The sequence below is a fragment of the Gobio gobio genome (genome assembly GCF_949357685.1).
Source record: "Gobio gobio genome assembly, chromosome: 23".
Lineage (NCBI taxonomy): Eukaryota > Metazoa > Chordata > Actinopteri > Cypriniformes > Gobionidae > Gobio > Gobio gobio.
Window position 1 is genome coordinate 24,616,351 of NC_137119.1, and position 26,205 is coordinate 24,642,555.

Consider the following 26,205-nt stretch of genomic DNA (forward strand, 5'->3'; position numbering starts at 1 on the left):
CCCGCCTAGCACTATTGTTAATGCGGCCCTGTTTCTAAAGGATCATGTGACACTAAAGACTGGAGTAATGGCTGCTGAAAATTTAGCTTTCCATCACAGGAGCAAAATGCATCTTAAAGGTGCAGTATGTAGGATTGACAGCTAGTGGTTGAAATGGGTACTGCAGTCCAAATTCAAAATATTGTTTGCCTGTCCCTATCCTATTCAGACTCAACGTTCACGCGGGTTGCCAGTTTAACGACACACAACATGAATGAGTGCAAATGATAAAGGAAGGTGACGAGACTATTGATTTATGATGAGTTGATATTGCGTTTTAATATGCTCTCGTTCATAGAGATGGATGCTGAGGCTTTTTAGGTCGATTAAAATCAGCGATCTCTGACCCAGTTTTTTCGCTGGCTTCCAAGGCTGCAATACGCTGTGTTTTCCGCCAACTGGCAACCTGTATTGTCGAAAAACTATTGGGTAAATTGGCAACGTGCGTTATCGCACAAACCAAAACAAAAACAGACATTCTTACATGGAACGCACAAAGTAGAATAACTGGCTGAAGCATTGGTTTTCAGAGAAATTAGAAATGTGAACTCAGCATGTTTCCTAGATATCTGCAAACATGGCATTTTTATGCTTTAATACAGTCAAAAACTTACATACAGCACCTTGAAAGTTAAAATACAAAATGGTTATTTTAAATTGTAATACGATTTCACAATATTACTGTTCGTACCTCATTTTTGATCAAATATATGTGTCCTTAGTGAGCGTAAGAGATTTCTTCCAAAAACAGTTACATATCTTACCACCGTTGAAGTTCATTAGTCGTTTTGCATATGCACATATTTAAATATATTGTCTAGAGATTAGTTACAAGACGCATGAAAACATTTTACATGTGGCATCAAATGCAAATGTGACATATTTGAATAAGATTTTAAAATTGCAGCATTTTATAATAGACTTAAATACATGTTTTTTTACTTTATATTTTTGTGTTCCACAAGAAGAAAGTCATGTAGGTAGAGAAAAGGGTGGCATTGAATTTTTGGGCGAACTGTCCCTTATTTATTGATTTACTTTTAAAACTTCAACAGAGTCTAAAAGTCTGGATTTTGTGAGTGTGGGTGGTGTCGCTAATACCGTTTTGGTGTTGATGTGATGCTGCGGTAGATGTGAGTCATTTTGTCACAGTGGCACTAGACTGAGTTAACGGTTGTGGTTAGTGTGTTAACCACCATCTCTGCTGAGTGTTTGAACAGTCTCACGTACAACTTCCTGTATCACTGGGATTCAGTATGAATAGTTCACAACATGTTTTAGATCTATTTTTGAGCATATTTTGCAGATGGCGATACAGAAGACACCGTTTATGCTTACATCCTTTGAGTCTGTTTACCCATCTGCTCCATGAGTCACTGAGCCAACACGTATTCAAGAATGCATGTAATGTATTTGTAAGCAATCGTAATACGTTTGAGTCTCACAGTTTAGAGATTAAACCGCAACTATTTTTAAATGAGTAAGTGGACTTTTGCATTTGATCCCGGCCATCCTTGCATATGTCCTTGTGTTTTAAGAAGAAATTTTGCAAAACAAAGGCCATGTTGTTTTAGCATTCAGGGTGCGTGTTGAAATGATCCTAGCCAGGTTTCTCTGTCCACATCAACCATTGTAAAAACATACCGCAGAATGAAAAACAGGCGGTCAGATTTTTATGAGGGAAATATAGTGGAATGTTTTAAAAAGACAGACATGGGTTTTGAAACTGATGTTGACTGAAGTTTAAGATCTACAATTTCTCTGCAAGATTGCTTCTGTCTGCAACACATATCTGAGCAGTTACACCCTTCTGGTAGGCGAGAAATTACATACATTTGGTCTGTGTGGCCAGAGATGTCACCATAAGTTTCACAGAGGACGGCAATGAATATTACGGGGAAATTTCTGTGCACCGTTTAGTGGTTCATACTGTTCTGAGTGCAGTGACTCTTCCAAAACCGCTTTTATGAAGTACACGATGACCTTTTGGAAGCAGTTCCCAAATCTGTTTTAGCTTTCTGTGCTTCATTACTGGCCTTTTGCCTTCCTGTTACATCATATCCAGAAAACAAAGCCTTTGACGGGACGCACCCGCACAAAGAAAGCAAAGAATTGAAGATTTGCTTCGTAAGCGTGAACTTCACCTCCAATTAAATGTTAAATACATCACTGCATTAATATGTGTTCTGGAATTGGAGGGAGAGGAAGAGGTTGTCTGTTCTCACAGGCTGTGGGTGGAGATGGGATGAGAGGGTGCTTTTTCCACAGTAGTGTCCAGAAGCGGCCGATTGCTCGTTATTGTTGACCTCCTGTGCATGCAGCTGTGTGTCCTTCACAGCAGGTCTTGTGAAGCTGGGATGATTCAGTGTTCATGAGACTATTCTGACCAGGGGCACTCTGGGAAACAAAGTATAAGGGGGAGGAGATGGACCACTTGTAGGCAAATGAATGGGAGAGGAATGGCAGCTCTAGGAAATTAAAGAATATTTGTAGACATTACTAGTTATAGTTATGGACGCATAATAATTTTCAGCTATTGCATTATAGCAAAAGAATATATTTTTTCTTCTTTACTTGGATGCTCTATTGTCTTTACTCAGGGCTTCATCTTACAAAACATAACTAATTTTGAATAGTGTTTTTTTATTTTTCGCTCTATTTTCCTTACTCAGGACTCTAACAGAACTCGTTTTGAAACAAAATCAACGTTATCTGAAAAAAAAGAAAATTGCCAGAGCAACATTTATTCTTTTTGTTTGGTTTAACTTGAAGTACTAAAATAACTAAAACTAAATAAACTAAAACTAATAAATAAAAATGAATGAAAAACTATACAGACATTAAAAAAAAAAAATACAAAAAATAACAAAATGACTAAAACTTGTGAAATAAAAGTGAAATATAAAATAAAATTGAATATTGAAAAATATATTTTATTCATATGAAAAATATATATAAAAACTATAATAGCATATCAATGATACTAAAATAATACTGACTCTAACATCACAGACAACGGGACTGAGATTCATATTTTATTTATGATTTATATTTTATTTATTTTATTTTATTTTATTTTATTTTATTTTATTTTATTTTATTTTATTTTATTTTATTTTATTATTTTATTTTATTTTATTTTATTTTATTTTATTTATTTATTTATTAAAGGTCCCATGGCATGGCATTTTTCTATTATTTTATAATGTTTCCTGAGCTGTACTTATATTGTTAGTATGACTTTTACATCATAAAATGTCATAATTTAGAAATAAAAGGCATTTTTTCTATACTGCTGTTTGCCCTGTGGCTGAATGCCCTGCTTCAAGAGGCGTGTCTGCTGTGAGACTTCAGTAAAAACACCCACTGTTGTGATTGGCTGACATCTTTGCATTTTATATGAGCGGAGGGGGCGTGGTTTATCGAGGCACGAGCAGGCACGAGTCTGCCAGGGAGACGGATGGACCTGAGTTCACTTCACATCAGTTCTCAGCATGTCTGAACTGTTTTAGTTACAGCATATACTTTAGGTTATTAGTCTATTTCTAGTCGGAGGGACTGTCACTCATGTCAGAAAGTTAGTAACTTTAGTAAATTATGGATCAGCGCTGACTGGAGACGCGAACCGTTTAGAACGATTCAGTCCGATTTGGTGAACTGATTCGGTTCACTAAAAAGAACTGGTTCAAAAGAAAGATCGTTCGCGAACCGGACATCACTAATGTATCAGAGACTGAGCTCAGCGATTGCTAACAAAGTTATTTATAGTAACTACTGAGTTATGAGAGCGCTGTCAGTCAGCGCGAGTTTATTGTGTTTGTATCTGAGAGTTCTGAATAAACACGAGTCCCAGTCACACCGAGTCCGTCTCTTCATCATTATTCTACCAACTTTGTAACACATGCAAAGTACCATTACAGCTGTCGAGATGAACGAGTTAAAAGTAAGTGTTGATAATAGCATTATTTTTAAAATAAAATAAAAGCGTCAGTGACGCGCGTTGAGTACACAGCGCAAACAAAGACACAACAGCAGTAATCGGATGTAATCCAGTTTATTGTGGGGCTAGGCTGGCTAGCCCGGATATGCTCAAGCTTACCCCCCTTCTGCTTAATCTCACGCCGCGTTTGGTGCCTCCGCTGTGGGCCAGATGCAGTACTGTGGGTCGGGGATGTTGAAGGCCGAGCTTCGGCGTGTGTGAGGTTTATCTCTGCTGATGTTGAGCAGAAACTCATGACTGTATGCACATTTTAGAACCGATAGACGCGACGAGGACGTACAAAAACACTGACTCACAAGATATAAAACACGAAAACACTGTTCTGTCTGGAGAGAGAGAAGCCGCATTGTGTGCACGAATAATAAATAATTAGCTACACATCAGAAATCACTGATCACAGATCAGAAGGAACTGAAAAAAGACTTCTGTTTTCATTTGTACATCCAAACACTGAGAAACTGCCAGCGTTCACTCGTTCACAAGCAATGATGCAATGATCTCTCGACGAGCGTTTGCATGGGCGTGCCAGATTCTCTGGGCGGAGGAAAGGGAGGAAACCGTGCCTGCTTGGACGTCAAACCAGGAGACTTCAGGATTGGCTAGTCTGGCCTGTCATTTTCTCAAAGGCAGAGAAAGACAGCCACAACTCGGTTTTACACCGATCAACATTTCTATCCACTTGGGGACAATATTCAGGCTAGGGGAACTCATATTAATGTTGAAAAACCTCATAAAATGGAAATTTCATGCCATGGGACCTTTAAATGGTATCAACATTTATTTCTGACTTTTTTTATGATATAATGTTTAACTTTGTTTGATCTGTTTTCTTCACTCAGGGCTCCAACATCACCGACAGTTGCACAGAGATGCTCATGCAGGGAGTTCTGCTAAAGATCTCTGCGGGGAACATCCAGGAACGCATCTTCTTCCTCTTTGACAACTTGCTGGTGTACTGTAAGAAGAAGAACAGGTGAACTTTCACTATCACCTGTCAAACCTTTCAGCTAGCTGGGCCGTACGCAGGATTTTATAAATACCAAGGTCCCAAAGTGATCTTGCTAGGGGGTATCGGGGGGCATACCCCCAAATTTGTATTTATTTTCCTGATCAACACGTGCAACAAGGAGTTTGAAGGCCCAAAAAATGTGAGAACAATAGCTTTAAAAGCATGTAAGTGGGCAGTAGCGCAAATTATTTGTCAAGCAGATTCTAAAACATGAGAATCAGGTTAAATGTTGCAATGAATGATCCACACTACAAAATGGAAATGCAGAATGTTTATGCTTATTGTTGATAATACACAGTCATATATTCCAAACAGGAATGGCCTTACATGAGAAATGTTTCAAGGATTATTTTGCATAGATGTTACATTACAATCAAACACCAATGCAATCCTTCTGTGTCCGGAGGCATATATGAGCAGTTTGAATGAGCATCAAAGATCAGTTTCAGCAACTTGTTTCTTTCCTGTTTTTGGATCAATCAGTTAATTTAATGGTTCAATTGCTCACTCATAAAGACAGTCACTTGTCGCCACCTATTGGCTTTATGATGCAAGTTGTGCAAAAAAAATGGACAGTGTCTGGGACGTCACCCGTAGGTTTCTGAAGAGCGTTTTTGCTGAGGTGACGCGATGGCTACAGACAGCAGACAAGCGGCAATCCACCTGTCACTCAAAGTAGCCACGCCCTTAATTATGCAGAACCCCCCTGAGGTCACAGTTGTCATGAAGGGCAAATTTAGCTATATAGACCAAAACCTCAATTTGTACCAGCATGTTTTTTTTTCTGCTGGGCATTTTAACATGGGGCTCAATGAGATTCTGCTCTCTCTTGGAGCCTATCTCTAGCAGCCAGTTGACGAATTGCAGTTTAAGTCACTTCCTTATTGGCTTCAAGAGAAACTGGGGGAGGTTGCCGCTTGGCAAACACAGACAAGCGGAGTGAAACAAACGTCCCAGTGCTGATACTGGTGAAATATTAAAAGACATTTGAGGACCAGATATACAAATATATATATTTATTATTTATTATTTATTTATTATTATTATTATTTATTATTATTATACAATAATACCATTATGACAATATATTTAATAGGTCCTTTTGTTGTTAAATTTAGTTTATAGTTTCTGTGTTGAATAGGAATGCATTGTAATAGTGTTAATCTCATCCTGGGCACATATGTAATACCTGCTCTTTTTCTCTCATCTCCATCACCTTCTTTCAGTCTTGACATGTATATCTTCCCTTCCCAAAGCTGAGCTTTGATTGATACAGTCTTTGCAAACTGATTATATCTGTCGGTCATTTAAAACTTCTGTCATAAAACAGCTGTTTAGTTTAACTACTTACATCTTCTCTCACACTTTATGACCGTTAACTGAAGTGTGTCGTGAAGCTTCTGTGAACATAAAGCCCACCTACTTTGATTTGATTGGTCATCTCAAACATTTTGACATTGACGAGCACTGTTAGTCCGCTGAAGCATCTCACACGAGAAGGTTGTTTATCGTGTTTATCGTAGAGTTAATATTAGGCAATTATTATGCCTGCCAGCTGTGTTGGGTAAGGGAAGCTCAAAGTAATGGGTCTGTGCTGCGCTCTGTTACAGGCGTTTGAAGAACAGCAAGGCGGCCACTGAGGGTCCTCGTTACCTCTTCAGAGGCAGAATCAACACTGAGGTCATGGAGGTGGAGAATGTGGATGATGGAACAGGTGTGTGTTATTCTGCCAAATAACTCTTCCCAATTCCATCACCGCCAATATTTCATTGCATCACTAATACATATAGTTTAAGGAAATAATTCAGCTTAAAATAAAAACCATTTGGGCTGGGTATTGACAAAAATTTCACAATTCGATTCAATTTCGATTCACAAGCTTGCAATTCGGTTCGATTATTTTGGATATGTATCAGGTACAATACAAGGAAAACAAATCTCTTAACTTATACTGTAAACTATGTGAGTCAGTTGTAGCCTACTATAATATTGAAGGTAAAAATTAACTGATTTGTATACAAACACTTAAATTACGCTAAATTATGTATTATGTTTAAAATAATAATAAAGTTATAATATTAACTTAACAATTACGTAATCATATTTCTACTCCAAATCGTTTTTTGAAATATAAATATTTAAATGGTGTTGGTCATAAAAACGTGCCAGATTTAATCATATATGCATTAAATATTGAAGAACATAAAAAATTGTGATATGGGGCATATATTTAGCAAAATGCTCCTCTCTAAAGTACATTTTTCTAGCTGATTAACTGGATATGGTTTTTCTGAGGTAAATGTGACCCAATGTTTACATGCTGTTTTGCTGACGCCTTTTCACAGTTGAAACACTGATTGAGCGATTCCATATGACATGATACAGATCGTAAGTAGTACTGTATCTTTTAATACTTACAGATGCTCAAATATGTTTATTTTGCGCTGTTACTGGTACGCTCCGCGCTGCTGCTTCTCTTGAGCTGAGCTGCGCCAGATCGATATCACGCCACAGCTCCAAAACGGTATTGTAGTAAACGTTTGTTCGTACGGGAAGAAGGAGGCGGGAACCGGCGAACAATCAAAGTATTTAATCAAAAATAAAAACAAAATAAATATGGCGGCGGCAGCCCCTCACGGCCGACTGCCGCCTACACACAAACACAAATAAAACACAAAGTGAAAATAAAGGCTGCAGCCCCTCACGGACGACTGCAGCGGATAACACAACTAAAATAAAACATAACACAAACTCCAGGCCTGGTCCTCTCTCGTCCCTCACTGTCGTCGCTCCTCCTTTATACTCCCTCACTCCTCCGCAAGGGCCGAGATCGCTGCGGCTCGCAGCTGGCGCTCATCCTCTCTGATGAGCGCCGCCTCGTCCCGCCCTCACGGTCCCTCGGCCTCGCTGCTCGCCACAGGTATTTATGTTTTTGAGTTTCGTAATAAAATGGACGTAATTTGAACAAAGCACAAAGATTATTTCGATTTAATGGATGGGAGGCGCTACAATTTTCGCTTCTTCTTTCATTAATCAACAGAAAACAGGATGACTAATCGATTCTTGGGGTTTAAGAATCGATATTGGTTCGTAAAAATGGTAAACATTTTTACTAGGGGTGCACCGATCCGACTTTTTCAGTCCCGATACCGATACCGATGCCTGGGCTTTGTGTATCTGTCGATACCCAATACCGATCCGATATATTGTTGAATTAATAATAAACTGTATATCTTCCACCTTATACCTTCCTTGAAGAGACTAAAGGCACCAGACTTTACTAACTAAACATAACTAAGACAAAATAACAGATGAATGTAAAGTGTTGAATTCTTATTTATTTAAAAAACAATTGTGCTTTCAAATCTAAAATAGAATGTAATCAAACTTCTTTAAATAAATAAAATGTAGCAGTGGAAACAAAAAACAGTCAAACATACAATAGTAATCTGACAGTTACCAAACATTTTTTACACTACAGATCATTGTTTTGGTATATAATCATATCAATATTAAAAAGTAGCATTACAAATTAACAAATAGTCTTAATTTTCTGCCATATGCAATTTAATAAAAATGATCAGCTAGCTAATAACAACTTTGTTCTGGTTTCACCTCACTCCTGTCTAAATGATTGTAGGCTAGGCCTATTTATTTTACTACACATTGTCAACAGAAATAAGCTGAAATACTGTCGATAATTAAAAATAATTCTTACAACCCACTCTTGCTTAATTGGGTAAGCACTTGTGTTCTCATTTCAGATGCGTTCTGAGTAAATTAATAAACTGATTCATGAGTTCAGTGTTGGACAGTTCAGTTGTTCTAACCAGTCGTTAAAATGATTCTGTTCAAATGAGTCATCAGGTCACGAATCGGACATTAGCAGACACGTTGTGTGTGAATCCCGTCTGTAAGAACATCGCGAAAGATGTCAACACAAAGAAAACACTTCATAACTGAATAAAATTTGTCTCCCGTTTATTGAAATGCTTTATGTCAGCTGGTAAGAGAAGAGGCAATGTTTTTTGAGCGCAATTCACAACCAGCGATATTTCAAGGACAAATTTGTCCGAATGTGTCACGTGCAACATGGTTTCGGTCTTCCGACCTTTTGATTTGGATTAATATGTGAAATATGAGAGAGCTAACGCTGATTATTTTGAAGACCCAGAGAGTGTGCGCGGGGGAGGAATTCTCTGATCGGTCTCTCTGTCACTCAGTCACAAGCGCAGCATCTGTTCTACATCGCTCGTAAATCACAATAACTCATCAAATTAGGCTTTGGCGGCCGTCAAAAAATTTTCAATGCAGGAAAAACCCTGACTTTGCAGTAATACCACCTCCCCTCGAAACATTTAAGTTACTTTGCAGACATTGCGAACTAGTTCGCGTGGCAAGCGTGAAATATCTCCTCCACACAGCCGAGTCTCTTCTAGCATGCGACACACGTGAAGCTGACGAATGACGTCGGTTCTGCTGCGACGGAAAAAAACACCTGGATCGGCTTGTGGATCTGTTCATTTTTCCGATCCCCGATCCAGCTATTTTGTCAGTATCGCGGCCGATATCCGATCCTAATATCGGATCGGTGCACCCCTAATTTTTACCCAGCCCTAAAAACCATTCATAATTTACTCACTCTCATGTCATTCCGAATTCAGTGTTATTTTAGTATAACTGAGATACTATTAGTTTTTCTTCTTCTTCTTCTTCTTCTTCTTCTTTTCATTTGAATTTTAGTTAAAGGTTTAGTAATTTAGTGTTTTTTTGTGCATTTTTCTAATTTTATTTATTTATATATATGTATATTTAAATGGGAAATGTTGCCTTAGCAACTAGCTGGGGGTGGGGGGAGGGTATGATTTTTGATATGTTATTTCAGTTAAGTATTTCAGTATTCAGTATTTCAGTTAACAGTTAATTAATTCAAGTAACACAAATATTTTTATGGTTTTAGTTTTAGTTTGATTTAACTATAATAATGACTTAAAACACAAAAGAAGGGTTTTAGCAGAATGTCCTGACTGCTCTTTTCCGTATAATGAAAGTGAATTGGGAAAGTGGATATAATGCTCCAAAAGTTACAGAAGTAGCTCAAATAAGACGTGTGACATACATAATAGCCTTTAATGGAAATCTATCCATTTATTTTAAAATAACTAATTAATCTTTGCACCCTTTCATGGGGAAACTAATAAACCATATAGCTTTAACTTCTACAGATATGCTGTTTCAAAGTGTGTGGGGTAAGCGTTTAACTACTTTAACAGCTAAAGGTTAGAAAAATGGCATTTTCTGGGCTGGATGACAAGCAATTGGAGCCCGGTGACTGGATGAACTCTTGAGCGGAGTATGTCTTGGCGAAGGAGAAGCCCTGATTATCAGTTATATTTGTAGAAGCAATCATTTGCTCCCTGGCGGACCTAATATCTGGCTGCTCTGGAGATGGATGGGTTTCAGTCCACGGAATCTAAACAAAGCCAACACCACTGCATTTGCTTGTGGGTGTTTTCCCATTCTCCCCAATGGCTCCGCGTAAAATCCAGACATACACTATTATTCGCCTGTAATGAAAGCTGTTAGGCTGATGGAGACTTCCTGTGCAATGCTGTAAAAGTGCACTCTAAGTCATAGATGGAGTGTTTCTCTTTGATTATTATTATTTTTTAAATTGTTTTAATTCAATGTAAAAGAACAGTCAGGTAAAAGCTTGTAGCATTATATTATGAATGAAAAAAACTACAAGGGCTAATGAAGCGGTTTTAAATGGATGGGACTTCAAATGAAAGTTGAGAGCAATTTGGAAATTGATTCAGTTGAATCAAAGGAAGATGCTGCCTGTGGGGGCGTTAAACCACCAGTGGTCGTACAGATGGATGCCTGTAATTTGTCCAGTTCCTGTGCAGAAATGAGAGGCGTAATCATTGCAACACACAAGCTATTCATAGGGGAAGGAAACATAGGCACGTATTGACTGATTATGGTGCGAAAGAATGGCCCATTTCTAATGCATGAGAATAGAAACCGATGAATACATCTCACCTTATTTTTTTTTTTTGCTGAGGTGTTTATTCGCATATGTTTTCAGAGTTATACTCTGTCATACCTTGCTTGTAGGGCTGTCATGATTACTGCATAATCATCATCCAAATAAGGGAATTTTAAGTAAATATAGAAACAAAAAGCCATGACATGCACTTTGTGAAGCAGCAGTGTGTTTGTGCACTTAAACAAACTCACTCGTTTAACATTTTAATGTGCATTGTTTCATGCCTAGCAAAACTGCATTTATTATGCATTAATAGTAGCAAATCATTTGTGCATTTCAGGTCGGACCACTTTAATCATGCATATAATTGGAGAATTGTCATATTTATTTTCAAAATAACAACACTAACAGCCATAATAATTATATATATATATATATAAATAAATATATATAAATATAATATAATATATATACACACACACACACACACACCGGTCAGGCATAACATTATGACTAATATTATGTTGGTCCCCCTTTTGCTGCCAAAACAGCCCTGACCCGTCGAGGCATGGACTCCACTAGACCCCTAAAGGTGTGCTGTGGTATCTGGCACCAAGATCCTTTAAGTCCTGTAAGTTGCGAGGTGGGGTATGGATCGGACTTGTTTGTTCAGCATATCCCACAGATGCTCCATTGGATTGAGATCTGGGGAATTTGGAGGCCAAGTCAACACCTCAAACTCGTTGTTGTGCTCTTCAAACCATTCCTGAACCATTTTTGCTTTGTGGCAGGGCACATTATCCTGCTGAAAGAAACCACAGCCACCAGGGAATACCGTTTCCATGAAAGGGTGTACATGGTGTGCAACAATGCTTAGGTAGGTGGTACGTGTCAAAGTAACAGCCACATGGATGGCAGGACCCAAGGTTTCCCAGCAGAACATTGCTCAAAGCATCACACTGCCTCCACCGGCTTGCCTTCATCCCATAGTGCATCCTGGTGTTCCCCAGGTAAGCGGCGCACAAGCACCCGGCCATCCATGTGATGTAAAAGAAAATGTGATTCATCAGACCAGGCCACCTTCTTCCATTGCTCTGTGGTCCAGTTCTGATGCTCACGTGCCCACTGGTGGGGCTTTCAGCGGTGGACAGGGGTCAGCATGGGCACCCTGACTGGTCTGCGGCTATGCAGCCCCACACGCAACAAACTGCGATGCACTGTGTATTCTGGCACCTTTCTATCATTGTCATTATAATAAATTATATTACTTTAATAATTGCTTTATTTATAATTAATCATCAACACAAAATTCATGATCATTACAACCCAACTTGCTTGCATAGAGTTACATTTTGAAGAATGTAGAGAAAAACTTATCCCAAAACAATGCATGAAAATAATCAAGAAACCACCACACACAGTATTGTTTGAAAGTTGCGAAAAAAGTTTGAAAGGATTTTGTTCCTCTGAGACATTGATGCAATCAGTGCTTCAAGATGGGTTTTAATTCCTGCCTGTTCTTCAGGACTGTTCAAATAGCATGTCGATTTCTTCACGGCCTTGTAATTAGAGCAATTGATTCGTCGTCAGCCTGTGATCCATTTCATTCATGGGCTGTTTTGTTTGTTGCTTGTTTCATGTGGGAATGTTTCATTTGCTCTGAACTTTACTGCTCTCATGGGCTACTCACACTGCTTTGTTTATGGCCAAGAACATCCATTTTGTCATCTGGGCCGCTTTGATAGATAGCCTGGCATACAAATGTGGAGGGAACGCAAGAATGCGAAACGGAGAACATCGCTGGTTGTGCCACATGTAGACAAACGGGCCACAAAGACAAAAGGAAAATGTGTTTTGGAAAATCCAAGGAAGTGGCCTGAGAGAGCTATAAAAGGCATCTCTGACAGGCAGACATTGATTACTTGTCGGTGTTTTTCCTCAGCGGATTACCACAGCAGCGGGAACATCGTGAACAACGGCTGGAAGATCCACAACACAGCGAAGAACAAGTGGTTCGTCTGCATGGCGAAGACGCCGGAGGAGAAGCAGGAATGGTTAGAGGCCATTTTAAAAGAGAGAGAAAGACGAAAAAGTGAGTAGTGATGTGATTATACCTGTAGAGGCACAAAAACATTACATTAGGGCTCATTGAGTGTAGTGTGAGTTAACAATTCAGCCTTAATTTAAGATTTAATGGTCATATTTTGCTGTGAAGTATAACCATGTAATGTATTTTTGTATTATTTTATATGAATTATATTATATAATTAGTGCTGTCAGTCAATTAAATAATAACTAATTAAGAGCAAATTTTTCTGTAATTAATTGTGATTAATCATGATTAAAATCCTGAGTTTTTTAATATTTTTATATTGTAATAATTTCACAGTTTCTCTCCAAATTAATGTAGAAACAACTTTAGTATATTTTAAATATTTGTTTAATGGCATCTTTTTATGAATGAAGGCCAGTTTGGCCAGTACTAATAATAAGTATATCAATTAGTATGTCAATAAGTAATACTGCTACTGATGTCTCTTTGAAATAGATTTTTTTTAAACATTAATGATAGATATTCAACATTACAGTATAATTGAAAGCCATCAATTTTAACATGTTTTAGGCTTTAATAAAATAACAACTTTTAATTTAAGTTAACTTAAAACAATCTTCACATAAACCCATTATAATAAATGTCATATTTTCCTGTGGCCTTATACCTGTTAATGCGCTAATTTTGACAGCATTATTTATTTATTATTATATTATATTATGTTATATTATATCATGTTATATTATTATAAAACAACTAATTAAATATAAACAAATTAATATAAATATATTGATACATTGATTTTCTAATCAACATATAATATTAGTGTAATGGCATCTTTTTTTTGTTCTTTTTTTTTTTACTATGTATTAAAGGAACACGCCAACTTTTTGGGACTTTGGCTTATTCACCGTATCCCCCAGAGTTAGATAAGTCCATACTTACCATTCTCATCTCCGTGCGTGCCATAACTCTGTCTGATACACCCACCACTAGCCTAGCTTAGCACAAGGACTGGAAGTAAACGGCTCCAGCTAGCCTACTGCTCAATAAGTGACAAAATAACGCCAACATTTTCCTATTTACATGTTGTGATGTGTATAGTCACAGCATGTACAAATAACAAGGTTACATGAGACACAGCCAGCTTATAAACGTATACATACTGGGGACTATATTCTCAGAAGGTGCAGTGATTTGCGGAGGGATTTGCTCACCGTACCTGAGAAGCCCCGTTGTTACTTCCGTCAACAAAACCAACATGACTAGGTAGCTAGTAACAAACGTGACTGTTGATCATGGCTGACTTTGAGGAATTGTCAGAGAATTTTTACTTGGTATCAAAATCCAGAACCATATCGCTTTGAGCCAGAATACACAGACGAGGAGTTACAAACTTTGGAAGCTGATAGACAAGACGCCGAATTAACTCTAGCACCGCTCATTTGTTACTGTGACAGAGCGCTTTCGTGACAACACAATACTAACATTACAGGGAATAAATGGAGCACAGGAACAACTTCAATACAGTAGTGACCATCCTATTCATGTAATAGTGTCACTAACATTACATTAGATCTAGCTAATGGCACTGTTGCAGTAGGCTAGTCATCTAAAAACATAACTGAACACTTACTGCAGCCACAGGTGATCCGCTTTGTCCTGTCTGTACTACCGATGGGATGGCCGTATCCTTCAGCACACATTTCATGGTCCGTGTGGCAAATTCCATTTTTTCAAAATAGTCATCCTCTGTTAAATGTTCCGAGCAAACGCGATGGTGCTTGATGATGGCTACAGGTGTGTTTGGATCTATATCTAGAGCAAGCAGCCATAGATTCATCCGGTCAGCGTTTTGTATTGGAATTCTATGAAATATCATGGTATTACCTTTCCTCCCCTGTTTATTGTCGCAGTTCTTTACAATACAGCGAACACCCATGATTGTAAACTATCTAGTGATTGATTGCTGACTCTATTACTCCAACTCTGAGCGAACTCTCTGCTCCTCACTGCGGGGCTGCTCAGGTTCTGCGAGCAAATCACTCCGTACTCCGCACTCCGCAGAAGTAGAGCAGTGCTGTGCCTTCTGAGAATAAAGTCCCCAGTATGTATAAGTTTTTAAGATGGCTGTGTCTCATGTAACCTTGTTATTTGTACATGCTGTGACTATCCACATCACAACATGTAAATAGGAAAATGTTGGCGTTATTTGGTCACTTATTGAGCAGTAGGCTAGCTGGAGCCGTTTACCTCCAGTCTTTGTGCTAAGCTAGGCTAGCGGTGGGTGCGTCAGACAGAGTTATAGCACGCACGGAGATGAGAATGGTATACGGACTTATCTAAATCTGGGGGATACAGTGAATAAGCCAAAGTCCCAAAAAGTCGGCGTGTTCCTTTAAGGTAAGTATGGGCAGTACCAATACTGATACCGATACCTTAATTAAGTTTTTTTTTTCAATTGCAAAGGATACTATTTGTAAATATATCCACTTAACATAAAAAAACATTAATTCAATTTATGTGCCGATTAATAAATCGAATTAATTGCAATTTAATTGCACATCAAATTCGGCTGAGAAATCATCCCCGAAATATACTTTAAAATCATTATTGTTAAATGAGAAAAGCCTCAAATATATATTACAAAACGTAGCTTTAGAAAGAAATATTATATTTGATTATATATTGATTCAAAACGTGGATTCATTCAGAAACGAAACTCCACTTTGTGTTTTTCGGAGGCGCACAGTTGTGAATAAAATAACTCAATATTAACTTCTTATTAATTGGATTGCATAAAAAAAAATCAATATCACATTTGCGCTTGTGCTATTTGTGACAAAAACAGCACTTGTGTGATATTGCGCTTTTTACTCGTGTGATATTGCATTTTCATATAATATAAATTTGAGACAAAAACTCATACAGGGGCATTTTTGCTCTGATATCTTGAATCTTAGGGACACTCTAACGGCATTCTATAGGCTACATCACGCAGTGAGTTTTTGCCCTGCATCATGTTATATACATACACCACATACAACACATGAACAAACTGCGTAATTCTGGGTTCAAAAAGTGAATTCTTTCCTCTCTTATTTGCTTTTCCAGCATTGAGACTGGGCATGGAGCAGGACACCTGGGTGATGATATCTGAGAAAGGCGAGAAGCTTTATAACCTCATGAGTAAACAAGGCCATCTCATCAAGGACCGCAAGCGCAAACTCACCACCTTCCCAAAGTGCTTCCTTGGAAGGTAGGTCAGCGAGAGCCATCTTCCTGGGCTCTGTCTGTGCAGATAATGGGTGTAATACACTCCAGGAGAGATTACAATAGGGGTCATGGCCTGTAGTATCATGCGAGAGTGAGTGACACCGAGAATGAGAGTGTGTAGCTGTAGGAGTGACTGTAGTGACGGGAGCACATAACATTTCATTTTGAGCACCTTTGGTCACTCATAAATAACAGAGCAGTGCAGTGTAATGGAACTACGGGTGGACAGCATTCAGGTGAACAGATCTCAGTCTATTGTACATGATGAATGGATCTCAAATAATAAAAGCACAGAAGTCGTCCATTTCTGTGGTTTTAAAACTGTCCTTTCCTGTAGAGTCCATCTGTCTCTTGTTTTTTTTCTTCTTCTTCCTTTTCCTTCCTATCTTGACTTATGTGTTGAAGAAATCTCATCTTTTTTTGGTTGTGACTTCTTTTAAAGCTGCAGTCGGTAACTTTTTGTGCTCTAGCGATTCATAAACAGAACTGCATGTGTCTTGCGGAAGAACATTGCAAGCGGAGCTACTTCTCTCTGTTTATGTCGATAGCGAGTCACGCAGGGACTGTGCTCCTCCGCAGCGGTTCCTACCAGACCAGTCTGAAATAGTCCCAATATAAAAACGTATTATAAGTGTACCATAATGTTTCAGGGTAAGACAAAAACACGGCTTGGAAAATGGATTCATGTTGTACATTCTCATTATATAATTTTTGTACATCTTGAACACAAAAAAAGTTACGGACAGCAGCTTTAAGAACAGTTTTTATACATGCTTCTTATTTAGCAATGTACAGTACTGTTTGTTTAAACTGTTACTACTTGCAGACCTGCAGACTTTTTTTATGGATTGATTTGAGAGAAATTATGAGGAATTAACTAAAATGGTCACAAGTTGAAGGGAACTGAGAGTATTACAGTTTTACAGTGTTGTTGACAGCTGATAGGGGTGTGTTTGTGTAAGACCGCATGAATTCAGCGCGTTCAGTGTTTCAGCTGGAAAAATGGATTTAATTATAATATTCTTTATCTGACTCCATTTATCATAGTTGTCGAATTTAGAAGAGAATCCCAACTGGTTGTTTGGTCATTTATATTTGATAGTTAATCATACATTTAATCATTCCGTTTTAACCCTTTGTTGCAATTATACCGTTCCATATTGGAGATAGTTAATAATTACAGATTAATTCAGAAAGGATCAAAAATGTAACAATTTATTAACATTCAAGTAAATGTAAAATGTCAATTACATAATAGACAGAAATCTCTTTTAAAAGGAAACACAAATTCTAATTATGGTTACACTAAAAATAGTTTCAAATGGAAGTAAACTTAAACCCTTAATTGTACTCAGTAGGCCTATGCATAGAATGTTACCTGTGAGAGAGAGAGAGAGAGAGAGAGAGAGAGAGCCAAAGATCAGCTCTCTCTAGAGAAAGCAGAGAATCAAAAGAGAAAGAGCTACAAATCGGATCTTCTTTTATCCTCTTCCCTGATGTCACCAAACTCAAATATGACTCTTTTAACACTGACCAATCAGACCAAACCGTGAGACGTTTGAAAGTAACCAATCAGACAAAACTTCTCCCACTGTACCAAAGGTGTGAAAAGCATTTGGCCAGCAAGCCTTTTTTTTTTCTTTAGAAATCCCAACTGGCCCTTCGATGGGGTTAAGGGGGGAGGGGGTTGAGTCAATTTCAAATATCTTGGTCACGACGATGGTTGCTAACAGCAAAGCAGATGATTTTGTTCTATTTCAAATATCTTTGATTATTTTCCACCTTACATTTGTTTGGGTTGATTTCAAATATCTACTGTTTCTCAGAAATCACTTACTGCACCTTTAAGTACTGAGTAATATTAATTAACTACATGTACTTACAATAGGTTTAGGGTTTGGGTTTAGGATTAGTTGCATGTAATTATGCATATTTTATAGTTATTACTATAGTAACTACATGCATCATGTGTAACAAGGACACTGTATAATAAAGTATTACCGTAGTAGACAGTTTGGCCCCCTTTTAAAGCCTGGGTTATGAAACTATGGGCCACTTTTGCATTGTTAACCTCTAATTGCAGTGCAGAGGTATGCAGTGTGAAATGATGCGGTGCTAGAATGTAACAGCAAGTTATTTAACATCAACCAACCAATCATAAACTGCCTCAGTGCTTGCCTCATTAAATATTCATGCCGTGTGTTTAATTTCAGCATTTTAAGGAAACAGTAGCAAAGCTGAGACTTAAACCAGAGCAGCAATTTCTGCAAATAAGTATTATTTGCATAAATATGCAAATAAGAATGTAAACCCAGAGTTCTTGTATAAAACCTCGAAAGCTAACCACCCCGGATTACGGACTAAACCATGGAAACACAAAACAAGATAACCCAGGATTTTGTTAACCTAAGGTTTAGAATACGTCTTAACACTTTAACAACTTAGAAGGTGGTTTTCTACATAAGTTATCGTCGTTTTAGTAAGTTTGATCTGATAGAAATGTTGACGTCTACCTTTGAAGTTGTTAGTGTGAACATCTGCAGTCTGCGTTATGCTGTAGCACCCAGACCAGAAACTATAAAGGCGATTGTTCCAAGATGTGTTGGATTTTTCATGCTCTGATCTCTTTTGTTTTAAGTGTGGTTGGGAAATCCTCAGGCTGAACTCCGATTAACGGAGCTCGCCTGGCAATCCAGAAGTCTCTGCAGCTGGCATTCATAATTTAAACCCTCTGAGATGTCAATACGACAACCTCACCGTACGCTAAAATAAGACACTCAAGTCAAAACTCAACCACAAGCAAGACTTTCACTCTTTAGAATGCCATTCTTGGTTGGGATTTGTCAGTTCAAAAGGAAAAAACCTCCTCAAAGAACAACGGCTCATACTTGTGGCTAGATTATATTGTAAATTAATTTAGGGGCATTTTTTTGTTTCCCCTAGCGTTTTCAGACAACACACAGACAGAGAGGTCTGGAGCGGGAATGGATTCATTAAGGATAGAGATCACAGACAGCAGATAATTTTCATGAGTGGGTGGTTTGTGCGTCTCAGAAAGCCAGATGGACTGAAGAAACATATGACAGCAGAACCTGTGAAAATATATCTCTGTCTGGGTGAGCTTGCTGAAACGCTGCGGTGATCGGGCCACCAGTTTGTGTTACTAATTTAATGTGTGAATCACAGCCAGTAGTATTTTTGATTTAGTAGTATTATCCCTGTTTTTCTTCATATCTCTCTATGTCTCTGCTCTGCTTTCATATAGTTCTCCCTTTTCAATAAGCGTCTGTCTCTTTGGGCTAAATTTGACTCTTGCAGCAAATATTAGCTCTTAAATAACAATTAATTATTAAAACACTTGCTTAGTTAAACCCTATTTTTTTAGAACAAGCTACTCATAACAATGTTTGTAGTTTTTGTTTTGTCTCAGGACTAGCATAAGATATGTTTAATTTACATTTATGCATTTATTCAAAGCGACTTACAATGCATTCACATTTATCAGTATACTGTATGTGTTGGATGCATTATTTATCATGGCCACATTGGTTATTGGCTGATATTGGTGATTGATTTATTATAGTATTAGTACATATTGGATATTTATGAGCTAATTTTTATTATTTAAATATGGTCTCTCGTTTCCACATTTATTATGTAATTTATTTTGTGCTCGTCAGAGCTAAATTAATAAATGTGCATAGTATGTATGTAATATGATTCTTGTTTATATTTGTAAAAAACAAAAATACTCAGTTTGAGACCACACACAAACTCTCTAGTGTTTACCCAACTAATCATTAAAACCTCTAACCAGATTCAGCAGCTTTTATGGACTATCCAACCGTAATCCCTTAAATCCCACTTTTATTATAATGAGGATTTATTTTTTCTCATTAAAACATTTACCCCCTCACTTTTTGCACATATGTAATTTTTAATAACGATTAATCAAACCCTTTTGTGCGATTAACCGCGATTAATCACATGCTTATCGTGAAATTATAAGAATATATCATTTATCTTGTTTAATACGCTCATTTGTAGTCATTTGCTATATCCAGCAAAGTAAACTATCAAAATAAAGGGTGATTCTCTATTTTCTCTATTTACAAAACCCTTTTTCAAAAAAGGACACTTGAAAGCTCCAAAAGGACACCAAATAACCAAATGATATAAAGAGCCCATATAATTAATAAAATTATGCACACCAAAGCACTAATGAAAAAAATCATTACAGACAAAACTTTTTAGAATTCAGTGGTATGTGTAGAGTACAACAACAAAGAACTTGTTTAGAGCTTTTTAGAGCTTGTTTACATTTTAGACATTTCAAGATGCGATACTGAGCAGAACCACATGGATATGAAAAAAAAAGCCTAAACCAAACGCCAGATAAAAACTTTATTCTGAATGTGTGTGGAAACAATGTACTGAATGTACTTAAATGTGTCTGTGCATAAATACAATGTGTGGTCAGTGCGTTGAGAGCGCACATGGTTTGTTTGCGCTTGAATAATAACGGACTCATGTGCTTTACTGTACAACTCCTGTACGTCACCGCAATCGTCTTTACCTTGATTACAATCCGCATCCATTAAAACTTTACTAGCGGAATGCTGGTTTGCTTTATCCAGCTGGAAACGTAGTTTGCCATACAGCGGTGGGATGTTTTGACGTAACGCTCAGTCTGTAAATCACACAGTGTGACGCGCGAGGGCTCGTGCTCGTGCTCTTCAGAAACAGACAGAGTGACAGAATTATACAGAGCTCAACAGAGAATGTAACAGCACATGTTTTAAAGCTAAACAGACTCTGATGCATCACATTCCCTCCACCGGCATGTCGTCGTCCCTCAGTGTATCATGGTGCCATCACTTCCCTAGGTAAACGGTGCACATGTATACAGCCGTCCACGTGATGTAAAAGAAAATGGGACCCATCGGACCAGGCGACATTCTTTGACTGCTCCAAGTTCCAGTTCCAATGCTCACGTGTCCATTGTAGGCGTTTTTGATGGTGGACAGGGCTCATCATAGGGACTCTGATTGGTCTGCGGCTACGACGCTCAATATGCAGCAGAGTGCGATGCACTGTCTGTTGTGATACATTTCTCCCATAACCATCATTAAAAATGCTTGTGACTTGTGCCACAGTAAACCTTCTGTTGGCTCGGACCAGACTGGATAGCCTTCGTTGCCCTTGTGCATCGATGAGCCTTGGGCGCCCAACTCCCTGTCACCGGTTTGTGGTTTGTCCCTCCTCTGACCACTGTTGGTAAATTCTCAACACTGCGGACAGGGAGAACGCCACAAGCCTTGCCATTTCACAGATACTCTGACCCAGTTGCCTTGCCATAACAATTTGTCCCTTGTCAAAGTCGTTCAGATCTTTATTCCTGTGCATTTCTCCTGCATCCAACACATTTATTACAAAAACTGATTGGTTGCTTAACATCTAATCTGCCCAGACCATAATATATTGCCTTGATAGGAGATGATTAACGATATTCGCTTCACCTGTGACTGCTCATAAAGTTTTGTCTCATCAGTGTAAGATTTATTTTTGTTTTTTGATAAAATGTTATTGACCAGCAATTTAGTGTATTCAGTCACATGACCTTAATAACAACATCAAGTTGTGCCACTTAAAGGGGTCCTATAATGCCCCTTTTTACAAGATGTCCCCAGAGTGTGTATGTGAAGTTTTAGTTCAAAATACTTGTCTGACTATCACCAGACCAAGCTCAATTTAAGATTGAACATTGGTCTGGGGAGTCTGCTCTGTATTTTCTACTGCACAAGAGGCGTGATAAACGAGCATTATTCAAATGACTCTGTACGCAATTGGATAGTCCTTCAACCAATCAGACCACAAGAGGCGTGATCAAAGGGCAACGACCCATCGCTTCTCTATCAGTCATCGTGTTAAACCCGCCAATAGTGCACCAGGTGGATAAGCCACTCTGTGATTGGTTCCCGCAAAAGTGTAACAGAAGCAGTAGAAATGTATGTACAGTTTTCCAGACTGAGATGCAGGGCGAAATCAAATTGCCGGCAGATCAGGCTGGGTTTACCCAGTCTATTAAAATACCCCACAGATCATTTTTATAGCATGTTAAAATTGTCACCTTTTGAGGGTGAGCAAAAGCGCATCGTATTTGTGTGTGTCCCTTTAAATGTAAATGAGCTGCTGTTCCCGGCCCCCTTTCAGGAATAGGTCAAAGCTTCAAGAGCTCGTGTTAGCAGCTCCGATTACCTCACACAGACACGCAATGAAAATGTCCGAAACTGTTCAGCCTTTTATGTTCAAACCAAGTCAGACAATGATGGAGAGACTCAAGAAGTGACAACAAGTAGAATGCAACAGGACGTTTCTGAATGGTTAGTTGATGAATTTATGTAGCTGATGTGGAGTTAACTATCTTCAAGTCATTGATAAGCATATTCTGTCATTATAATCTATAAATTTCTTGTGTGGGAACTAGTGCTGTCAAAAATATTGATATTTCGATATGTATCGATACTGAAATATCTGAAACGATACGATACTCCTTTTCTACAGTATCGATACCAGCTGCGCTCTCCTCTCCGACCGACAGCGAGTTGACACGCACACGCCTCCTCTCATTCAGTCCCTCTGAACACAGCGAACGCGTGTTCTGCTGGATTTTTCCTCATGACAGCCTGTTAGTGTTGGTGTGACCGGTCTGAATCTCGTGCGGTTTATTCTACTAATTCCCGCAGATTTCGCGCTCGCATCTGAAGTGCACACACATACCATAATAAAGCCGCCTCTGACATACAAGTGTAAAAATTAGCTCCTTTTCCAGCTTATTAATGGTCAAATACACTCATAAAATATCTCAATGCCCTTCTTGATGGTGAGTATTAACGTAAACACAGTCGTAACCACAGCTCACAGGAACAGTGTTTGGGATCCATGCATGCGTCAGGTCTTAAAGGGACAGCAGTTATTTTTTATTCAAACTACAAAAAGACAAAAGATCACTTACTGCTCTTGACTGATTAACTTGTGTAACTCTAATGGATTAATCTGCATTTATTTTTTTACAATGAAGATTATCCAATGTTATTTTAAATTTGATTACTTTGTAGTATGTTTTTTTTAATTCAGTTTCTTACCTGAATACTGTTAGACCTACCTGAAAAAATAAAGCAGTCTATTTCATTTGTATCTTCATTCTATTATATGTATTTGTGCTATTGTTTGTAATTTGTTTATTTGTTTTTATTTTATTACAGTTTACTCGTCTTTTTCAATTCAATTTGAAATCAAGCTTCCTTGTGCTGTATGTAAGCTATTGCAACACAATTAGTTAGCAAATATTTGTGAGATAATGGTAATGGTAATTGATCAACGTTTATATATGAAAAAAAGCTTTATCATATAAAGTAATCTCTTCAGAAGAAATGTTTAATTGCCTAGACTTTCAATAGACGGACAAAAAATTAATTCTATTAAAAATATCTATTTGACAGTATATGCAGCGTTTCCCCGTGGTATCGAAAATGGTATCGAACATCGATACTTTTTTAGGTATTGTATCGAAGTTAGAAATTCCAGTATCGTGACAACACTAGTGGGAACTGTTGTAAGATACACAGAGCCAGAGAATATGCTGCATGTAGATAGAACAGGTATAGTTTAGTTTAATTACGGTTATAACTTGTGTTGTCATCTTGCTTTTATGATATGCTATTGCATTTGTGTTACATACTGTATCGCAATAAATGTGAAAAGACGGATGCGACAGCTTGAGCAGACTTCTTAATGTGCTCTACTACAACAACTCTTCCTCTTCTCTACATGGCCTTTGTTGTGTGTTCCCGGTGGCAGGGTTTATGTACGTTTTAGGTTTAGTGATGTCACTAACCTGTGAAGAAGCCTGTTGTAGTCCCTATACTCTAAAAAAGATGGTGCTATATATGGCACTAAAAGTGGTTCTTGGCTTGTAATCATAGGGGAACCACTTTTGGTGCTATATAGGTTCTGTGTGGTAGCGGATATATAGCTATATCACCTCAGTAATTTAAAGAAACAAGATTTGGTGCTATATAGCACTTAAAGTGGTTCCCCTATGATTACCAGCCAAAGAACCACTTTTAGTGCTATATAGCACCATTTTTTTTAGAGTGTACCAGCCGTTTGTTGTAGTCCTTATAAAGCGATTTCTTTAAAAGAAAATACCTCCCTTTGCTTTGAATGTTGAGACTTTGCAGATGTTGTTAATGCCCAAACAGCAACATTAGACACTAACTAAAGTTAAAAAAGTGAAATCATAATCAACCACCCCTTTAAGCTATAGGAACATCTGAGTTTCTTGGTTAAAAACTTGCAGTCTTTGTGATCCGGAGCCGGAGGAATTAATCTCAGTAACGTAGTCAGAAGGACAGTGGAGTGATGTACGGTTCGATTGTGCAGAAATCCATGTAACAACTTGAAATCAATTACCAAAGTGACACCAGGCTGACAAACCCTGCATTATTTCCTGTCTTTGCAATCTTTCTCTTTCAATAATTTCAATCATTTCTCTTTCAATTTGAAATCTGCCTATTTTATTTAGTCATTTTGTTCACTGTCACTCTCACTGTGCTTTTTTTTTTGGGATAGTTCTCCATATCCATCATTCATTCAATCACCTAAAACCTCAGAGGTCTGCTGGAGTCTGAGATGTTTCTCATGCTGTATCACCATGGGTTCCATAAACTCTGGGAAGAGCCGCAGGATGACACTGGTGGAGCTTGGCATGTTCGTTTTGGTTTTGCGGAGGGGAGGATGGGAAGGAGTGCCGGGGAGGGAGTGGTGGGAGTAGAATCAGATATCCTCCACTGAGACATTGGCTTTACCCAGCAAAATTACTAAATTATACAGGGCAGTCAGTTTAACTTCACCGGGAGAAAAAGACCAGAGACAGATTGAAAAAGAACAGGGGAGAAATAGAAAAGTTCTAAAAGGTTTGAACTTTGAGGGATATTTAAGCCTTATGTACTGTAGTTTTTATACTTGAATACTACTGTAGTTTGAAGATCTTTGCGATAGATAGATAGATAGATAGATAGATAGATAGATAGATAGAGATAGATAGATAGATAGATAGATAGATAGATAGATAGATAGATAGATAGATAGATAGATAGATAGATAGATAGATAGATAGATAGATAGATAGATAGATAGATAGATAGATAGATAGATAGATAGATAGATCTAGAAAAAAGAAAGAAAGAAAGAACAACAGCCAGACGGAAAAGTGACTGGACTCTGTCACACTGCACAGGAAGACTATTCATTTTTGAGCTCATCTCTGTGGTGCGATCACTCAGTTTTAATGATTTTGTTGACAGTCATTCATATAATTTATGGGTCCTTCTTTGTTTGTCCTCTCATTATTTTAGTGTCCTCTGTCTGTCTTTTCTTAGTGAGTTTGTGTCGTGGCTGATGGAGATCGGAGAGACCAATAACCCTGAGGAGGGGGTTCATTTGGGTCAAGCCCTCCTGGAAAATGGCATCATCCACCACGGTTAGTTCCATTTACACTATATGCCATTGTGTTATATATTTGATTACATATTCTGACTTTCAACATGCCACTACTAGCTGAAAAGTTTTACAGTAACTATGCTGTATACCAAAAAACTGGGATTCGAGAGGGACTGACATTTTTATAATAAAATAACATTTACTAAAACATGAAAAATGTATTTGTTTACCTGCATATCATGTGTGACCATTAACATGCAAATTTATTGTTAAATTATTCAAATATAAACTTAAGGATATTAAAGGCACAATATGTCAGATTTTGGGATTAA

The 26,205-nt window shown here is 37.9% G+C and overlaps 1 protein-coding gene across 1 annotated transcript in view; it reads left to right on the plus strand.

Annotated features, from left to right (window-relative positions):
- The window catches only part of prex2 (phosphatidylinositol-3,4,5-trisphosphate-dependent Rac exchange factor 2), a 198,951-nt gene that overhangs the window by 40,969 nt on the left and 131,777 nt on the right, over positions 1-26,205 (plus strand). The window contains exons 7-11 of the mRNA XM_079805796.1: positions 4,879-5,012; positions 6,659-6,762; positions 12,983-13,132; positions 16,208-16,352; positions 25,813-25,913. Of these exons, the coding sequence (XP_079661922.1) occupies positions 4,879-5,012; positions 6,659-6,762; positions 12,983-13,132; positions 16,208-16,352; positions 25,813-25,913 (634 nt within the window). The remainder of the gene's footprint in view (positions 1-4,878; positions 5,013-6,658; positions 6,763-12,982; positions 13,133-16,207; positions 16,353-25,812; positions 25,914-26,205) is intronic.